The following is an 8,588-nucleotide window of genomic DNA, read 5'->3' as shown; positions in this document are numbered from 1 at the left end:
TATCACCAAAACATAATAATATCTTTCAAGAAGTCATTTACACTACCAGTCATTCTAATAGCAAACAAATGCAAGATACGCGTCATAAATTCAATTGCGTGTTGGCCCCACACACATACTACAATTACACCAACAAGATGAAACAGAAAATTTGTACCAGTTTCCATCAAAATCTATCCAACGTGTAATCAAAGGTCAATGTGATCAATGAAGACATCCTCTACAATAACAATTCATGTATTCAGATATAGCGTATGAAGGACATTCATTCACAGTGAACACATTGTTCACCACCGGCTGCGGGAAAACACTTTTGGTGAATCAAGCCCCTTGACATTGGTCTCGAACATAGATTGTCGGTTACATGCCTCATCCATGGCTCAGGAAGGAGCAGGTAGCATGCTTTCTGCATGGAGAGATGGCGATCGCACAGCACAGCCTCACTCAAAGCAACAAAAAGGAAAGGAAGTGAGATGTGGGCAGGCTAAAACAGCGCCTCCCATTATAGCGGTCACAAACGGGAGAATCAAGAATAACAACAAATAAGGCCAGAACCAATACCTAAAACACCTTCTGCATGGTGGGAACGGACACTCTCCCACACAATGACATAGGGTGACCCCTTCACCTTACAGGCAGGCGGAAACTTTCCATATAATATTACAGAACAATGCACCCTAAAAGGGGAAACTTCCATATATATTTACCATAACACAACAATGCACCCTAAAAGGGGAAACTTTCCATATATATTTACCAGAACAATGCACCCTAAAAGGGGAAACTTTCTATTAAAACCCCTATTTCTAGTCCTAGTTGTGTGCCTGTTGGTTCCACTTGTTGAGCTGAATTTTTTTGTACTCTGTGACTGAATTTTCTACCTGCTTAAGTGTTCCATATCCCGTCTGAATGTTTAACCACATCTATCTCTTTGATATTGGACAAGATGAATGAAAAGATGACATCAGAGCTGGAGATGGTCAGACAGAGGCTGGAGTCCTCATTGTCTCAGCTGCATGAGCTGGGGGCGGAGAGAGTCATCCACACCAATCAGATCGCAGCTCTGGAGACGGAGCGCTCGCAGCTGATTGGAGAGAAGGAGGAGTTGACGAGTGCTATTGGACGGGATGGAAGACAGGAGGAGGAAGTGACAGAGTTGAGGGAGAGTTGTTGTCAGCTCAGGTGAGAGGAATAACAGACTGCAGATGTAAATTTGGAGATCACCACTTGGTATCATAGCCTTAAGCCCAAATCAACCCCTAACGCTGACCTCGACCCCTAGGCCAAGATCCTAGATGACAATTTCACCAGAGTGCGAGATAGAGATACCACCCGCTGTTGCGGTGACTGTATTGCCGCCACACTGGCTGTCATGAGTCATGACCGCAGTAAAATTGCACGTGACCGTTGAGTCTCCTCTTGTTCACTTTGTACATGCGTTGGTAGTACCCAACTCGCTAACGACCATCAGCTCACTAATGGTCTGGTACTCAGGGCTCTATTGTCCCTCCATCAGGTCCTAATGGTTTGGTACTCAGGGTTCTATTGTCCCTCCATCAGGTCACTAATGGCCTGGTTCTCAGGGCTCTATTGTCCCTCCATCAGGTCACTAATGGCCTGGTTCTCAGGGCTCTATTGTCCCTCCATCAGGTCACTAATGGCCTGGTATTTCAGGGTCTATTGTCCCCATCAGGTCACTAATGGCCTGGTTCTCAGGCTCTATTTGTCCCTCCATCAGGTCACTAATGGCTGGTATCCAGGGCTCTATTGTCCCTCAATCAGGTCACTAATGGCCTGGTTCTCAGTGCTCTATTGTCCTCCATCAGGTCACTAATGGCCTGGTACTCAGGGCTCTATGTCCCTCCATCAGGTCATAATGGCCTGGTTCTCAGGCTCTATTGTCCCTCATCAGGTCATAATGGCTGGTACTCAGGGCTCTATTGTCCCTCCATCAGGTCACTAATGCTGGTACTCAGGGCTCTATTGTCCTCCATCAGGTCACTAATGGCCTGGTTCTCAGGGCTCTATTGTCCCTCCATCAGGTCACTAATGGCCTGGTACTCAGGGCTCTATTGTCCTCCATCAGGTCATTAATGGCCTGGTACTCGGGGCTCTATTGTCCCTCCATCAGGTCACTAATGGCCTGGTACTCAGGGCTCTATTGTCCTCCATCAGGTCTAATGGCTGGTACTCAGGGCTCTATGTGTCCCTCCATCAGGTCACTTAATGGTCTGGTACTCAGGGCTCTATTGTCCTCCATCAGGTCACTAATGGCCTGGTTCTCAGGGCTCTATTGTCCCTCCATCAGGTCCTAATGGTCTGGTACTCAGGGCTCTATTGTCCCTCCATCAGGTCTAATGGCTGGTAACTCAGGGCTCTATTGTCCTCCATCAGGTCACTAATGGCCTGGTATCCAGGGCTCTATTGTCCCTCCATCAGGTCCTAATGGTCTGGTACTCAGGGCTCTATTGTCCCTCCATCAGGTCCTAATGGTCTGGTTCTCAGTGCTCTATTGTCCCTCCATCAGGTCACTAATGGCCTGGTATCAGGGCTCTTTGTCCCTCCATCAGGTCACTAATGGCCTGGTTCTCAGGGCTCTATTGTCCCTCCATCAGGTCACTAATGGCCTGGTACTCAGGGCTCTTATTGTCCCTCCATCAGGTCACTAATGGTCTGGTACTCAGGGCTCTATTGTCCCTCCATCAGGTCACTATGGCCTGGTTCTCAGGCTCTATTGTCCCTCCATCAGTCCTAATGGCCTGGTACTCAGGGCTCTATTGTCCTCCATCAGGTCATTAATGGCCTGGTACTCGGGCTCTATTGTCCTCCATCAGGTCACTAATGGCCTGGTACTCAGGGCTTATTTCTCCTCAGGTCCTAATGGTCTGGTACTCAGGGCTCTATTGGTCCCTCCATCAGGTCACTAATGGTCTGGTACTCAGGGCTCTTTGTCCTCCCTCAAGCTCACTATGGCCTGGTTCTCAGGGCTCTATTGTCCCTCCATCAGGTCCTAATGGTCTGGTACTCAGGGCTCTATTGTCCCTCCATCAGGTCACTAATGGCCTGGTACTCAGGGCTCTATTGTCCCTCAATCAGGTCACTAATGGCCTGGTACTCAGGGCTCTATTGTCCCTCCATCAGGTCCTAATGGTCTGGTTCTCAGGGCTCTATTGCCCTCCATCCAGGTCCTAATGGTCTGGTACTCAGGGTTCTATTGTCTCCATCAGGCATTAATGGCTGGTTACTCAGGGCTCTATTGTCCTCTCATCAGGACTAATGGCCTGGTACAGGGCTCTATTGTCCCTCCATCAGGTCACTAATGGCTGGTACTCAGGGCTCTATTGTCCCCTCATCAGGTCTAATGGTCTGGTACTCAGGGCTCTATGGTCCCCTCCATCAGGACCTATGGTCTGGTACTCAGGGCTCTATTGTCCCTCTAACCATCTTTGCCATCAATGCAAATGAAATGGAAAATCACATAAACATAAACATTATTTTAAAAACTCACCTCACGTGATGGATCAATTTGAAGAAAGAATTTAACGACAGGTTGAAAACAGAGTGAAATATGGTCTTTGTGGATGTGGTTTTCAAAGCCTAACACAATGAAATGGACAGCTCTTTCTAAGGTGGATGATTCATTCAAAACATCCATAAGCATATTATAGCTGATGCGTACACATAGGCCTATACATGAACCCAAGCCTGAATAAAACAAAACCTGAATAAAAATAATGACTGTGCCATTATACAATACATAACCRAATACATACCGAAGGCAGAATACATTTTTTTTTAAATGGGGGGGGGGATGATTTAAGAGATCTTTTGTACATAATTGGTCTAGCCTATTCTCCAAAATTAAACTAATTCTAGTAATCCCTTTTGATTGTGGGTATTATTATCATGCATACTGGATGGACTGGTTACCTTCTGCTACGCTCCAACACGTTCTATCCATGAGTCTGAGAGAGCACGTATGCCTTGGCGATGCAGTTGGTTCACTTTTGCATGACAATGACCGGCTGACACAATTTCATGACCGCCACAGGCCTATTTACACCTATCCAATCCTCTCAGATCTACACAAGTGCATTGTGGGTAGAGGCTAGGGGTTGATTTGTGTTTCGTAATGTCTTTAACACTCTCACACAACAACTATGGACATGTATTAATGATAGGATTGTCATCACTAACGTCAATAACATCACATCACCAGTGAATCCCAGGATGCCTTGGAGTCAGAGAACCAGAGGCTGCACGAATGCTGCCTGGCCTTGGAGGCGGAGCTCCTGGAAAAGGAGGAGGGGCTGTGTCAGAAGGGGGAGGAGCTGCAGCGGTTGGAGGCTGAGTCGGCTCAGAACATGGAGGAGCTTAGAGGTGTGGCCTCACACTGGAGCGAGAAGTGGCAGGATGTGGCTATGGCGTTACAATCCACCCAGGCAGAATTAGAGGAACTCAGAGAGAAGAACCCTGGAGATACAGTAAGATGAGATCGTCTCCAATGTACCGTGGCTGTAGATGTAGTAAATAAAAAACGTTAAATTAAATCAAATCGGTCAATCAATTGATCAAGCAATCGTCCTTATTTAACGTACCCTGGCTGTAGACACAAAACATCTATTTCAATGTCATCGCTTATTGATCCTCAGTGTTCTGTATTGTTGAGATCCGTGTAGTTGTATGATTTGTGGCTTTCAGCTTCAAGAGGAGGTGGTACGGCTGAAGGTGGAGGTCGAGAGACTTCAGACAGAGGGACAGAGAGACAAGTGAGCGTGGACTATCCGGTTTATGAATCCCAGACATTTCAAATGTCTATAATTAACCATTAAATGAATGTGTTCTTCGTTTTAGGGAAGAGATTCAGAATCTTCGTCAGCACTGGGCCAGTAAAGAGGAAGAGSTGAGCAGAGCCGTTAAAGATGCTGGTTCTCTGCTGAAGGTAGAGCTGAACGCTTGTAAACAACAGTTGGAGCTGGAGAGGAGCCGGAGTCAGGTTCTACACAACAGACTCAAAGTTAAAGACAACCCTCATATCTTGGGTAAAAAAATAATAATTTATTAATTAATTTGTTCAGCAATTCATAAATGAATTAAAAGGGAATCGAGCAGTGATAGGCAACCCTGGTCCTGGAGTACCGCAGATACTTCATGTTTTGGATTTAACCGACCTGGAAGACCAGGTGTGACATTTTTTTGACAATCACTGATCATGATCACTACGTTTTTCAGTGTGCTGCCTAGTTGGCTTAAAAATCCGGCAGTACCTACGGCTCTCCAGGAACAGGGTTGCCAAACCCCTGGATTAGAGTGTCGATCTCTCACTCTGTGGTGGCAGTGGTGCACTACGGAACACAAGGAGTTGACACTGTTGTCCTCTGCAGGTAGGGGAACGGTAGAAACGTTTGATAAAGGGACAGAGACAGAGTGAGTATGATCCCATTCTTCTATTAAATATATCATAATGATGTATTTTCTATGAACGTAGAACCAGGACTACTTGCACAAGCATAGTAATGTATGAATTATGAAGAATCTAAATGTCGTCTGTCTCTAGATTCTGAATGCACTTAAATGCATCTTGATTTACCCACAGAGACACACAGAGACACACAGAGAGACACAGAGAGACACAGAGAGACACAGCGTAACATAATACACGAGAGACCAGAGAGATCCACTGAGACACATGAGACACGATTGAGAAGAACACAGACACACGGACATTACACGCGAGAAACAGATGAGACACAGAGGAACAACGAGAGACACAGAAGAGACAACAGACACAGAGACACATTAACGGAGACACGAGAGACACAGAGAAGACACAGACACAAGAGACTCTATTACACGGAGATTTACATTGTAGAGATTTTTCAGAGATATGACCACAAGATGCTGACAAACCCTTTATTTCCATGTTCTACTAAGAATGTTCAGGCGGACACAGAGACCATTACACGGAGAACGACCACGATGAGCCACGAGAGAACAGAGTGAACAGCGGCAACAGGACAGCAAGAGACACAGAGAGACACGATACAGGCGATACACCGGAGACACAGAGTACATAAGACACACGGAGTTGACCACCGGACCGCATGAGACACAGAACGAGACACAGAGAGACACAGAGCACACGAAGCGACAGAGAACACAGGCTACACACAGAAACATTACACAGAGAGATAACAGAGAGAACCAGAGACACTCAGGAGCACACAGAAGACGGACAGATACGAGCAACAGAGAACACAGAGAGACCACAGAGAAAGGCAGACACAGCAAGACACAGACACAGAGAACCATACACGGAGACACAGAGAGACACAGAGAGACACAGGACACAGAGACCATTACACGGAGACACAGGAGGAGAACAGAGAGACACAGAGTGACACATCGGTACACAGAGACACAAACAGAGATCTACAGAGAGACACAGGAGACAGAGTACACACGAAAACGGACAACAGGGCAAGAGACACAGAGAGACACACGGACACAGGGACACAGAGACACATACAACGAGAGACACAGAGAGACACAGAAGAGACACAGAGAGACACATACACGGAGACACAGAGAGAACCACAGAGAGACACAAGAGAGACAAGCAGGACACACAGAGAACATTACACGGAACACAGAGAAGACGGGGACATGGAAACACAGGAATATTTTCATTTTGTCTTTCCTAGTAAACCACCACAGACACCGGATTGAATCAGGTCTCGCTGGAGGAGTGGGCAGGGAGGCGTAGAGTTACAGATGGTCTCCCTGGGGGAGGTGGATGGGGCCAGGTGAGGGAGAGCTACAGATGGTCTCTGGGGGAGGTGGATGGGGCCAGGTGAGGCAGAGCTACAGATGGTCTTCCGGGGAGGTGGTGGGGCCAGGTGAGGGCAGAGGCTACAGATGGTCTCCCTGGGGAAGAGGTGGATGGGGGCAGGTGAGGGAGAGCTACAGATGGTTCCCTGGGGGAGGTGGATGGGGCGAGTGAGAGGAGAGCTACAGATGGTCTCCTGGGGAAGGTGGATGGGCCACAGGTGAGGGCAGAGCTACAGATGGTCTCCTGAGGAGGTGGATGGGGCCCAGGTGAGGGCAGAGCTACACGAATGCGTCTCCTTGGGGGAGGTGGATGGGGGCAGGTGAGGGCAGAGCTACAGATGGTCTCGCCTGAGGACGGATGAGATGGGGGCAGGTGAGGGCAGAGCTACAGATGTCTCGCTGGGGGAGGTGGATGGGGGACAGGTGGGCAGAGCTTACAGATGGTCTCTCTTGGGGGAGGTGATGGGGGCCAGGTGAGGGCAGCGTATACATACACGCGTGTGGACATGTTAGAGCGTGACAGAGACCACTGAACTGAGGAGCACTAAGAAACATGAGTTAGCATGCCAGGCCACGGGACAGGTCGCAGAGGTACTAACGCCACGTTTAATCAATTAATTAAACAATCAGTCACATTCCTTTGCATCGTTCTTCCTCTCTTCTGCACATCCTGAATGTCATGAGGGTGTCACAATGCCTAAAATAGTGGAACTTCTAGAGGCTTGCATGCTGTAAGCAGCACGCTGAGACGACAGCACCTGAGCGAGAAGCTATGTAGAGCTTACCTACGATACATGCTAGATTTTGAAGAATGAGGACAGATAATCTCTTCGAGCAGCCTAATCCAAAGGACGACCACATGACGAGAGAATGTAGACGTATCATCTGTCCCGTTTGGCAGGGAACATGCTCTGAGGAGTCTGCGAGGAGACTGAGCAAGATGCCGAGAGGACAGCAGGGCACAAATCAAGGTTTCTACACTGGAGTTGAAGGTATTGAAGGCCTCTTATCACTTTTCAAGTGACCATTACTGTATTTCTTGTGACGTTTATTTGTCCATTATGAAAGAATTACTCCACTTTCCCTCTCTCGTTGTCTTGCTTTTATCTATCTCTCTTTCTACTCTCCTCTCCGCTCTCTCTCATCTGCCCACAAAGTTATGATTAACACTATAAGGAGCAGCCGGTAGCGGAGAAGGTCATAGTCATGGAGGGGCCAAGATAAACAGCTGCAGCACACGCTCACTGGAGGTCTCAGCTAGAGGGTAAGGTGTTTCTGTGGAAAGAGCAGCGAGAAGCCACTGCCGAAATCGATACAGCACTTTAGGGGTGAAACTTTTCAAAGCACGCTCTCTCTCTAACACACTCTTTGTTCTCTCACCGATCTCTCTCACACGACTCTCTCTTACAAGCTTCTTCTTCTCAACACAAGCTCTCTTCTCACTACAGTCAAAAGGCTTGGTATACCCTCACACGATCTTCTCACGCGCTCTCCTCTCACAGGCAGCGCTCGTCAAGGATTCAGGTCTCAAATACCGACGCTCTACTCTCAACGCTCTCTTCACAACTGGCTCTCATTCACGAACCAACCATTTCTCTCTCACACACTTTGTCTATCAGCACGATCTCTCTCACGACAATCTCTCTGACACACATCTCTATCACAGGCGATCTTCTCACTCAAGGTGACGCTCTCTACTCTTTCACAACACTTTTGTCTATCACACGATTCTCTCACACGCTCTTCTCACACGATCT

General features: G+C 47.7%; 1 protein-coding gene across 2 annotated transcripts in view; it reads left to right on the top strand.

The window, feature by feature from the left end:
• The window catches only part of LOC112074519 (cingulin-like protein 1), a 24,344-nt gene extending 17,595 nt beyond the window's left edge, over positions 1-6,749 (top strand). The window contains exons 13-18 of one of the 2 annotated variants that reach the window (XM_024141684.2): positions 947-1,182; positions 4,220-4,484; positions 4,702-4,769; positions 4,855-5,042; positions 5,385-5,427; positions 6,705-6,749. In XM_024141684.2, the coding sequence (XP_023997452.2) occupies positions 947-1,182; positions 4,220-4,484; positions 4,702-4,769; positions 4,855-5,042; positions 5,385-5,427; positions 6,705-6,729 (825 nt within the window). In that variant the 3' untranslated portion in view covers positions 6,730-6,749. The other variant, XM_070440574.1, reaches the window with a different exon arrangement.
• Positions 6,750-8,588: the final 1,839 nt, after the last annotated feature.

This window comes from Salvelinus sp. IW2-2015, unplaced genomic scaffold (genome assembly GCF_002910315.2).
Source record: "Salvelinus sp. IW2-2015 unplaced genomic scaffold, ASM291031v2 Un_scaffold2670, whole genome shotgun sequence".
NCBI classification, from domain to species: Eukaryota; Metazoa; Chordata; class Actinopteri; order Salmoniformes; family Salmonidae; genus Salvelinus; species Salvelinus sp. IW2-2015.
This window is presented reverse-complemented; position numbering and strand designations above follow the sequence as displayed.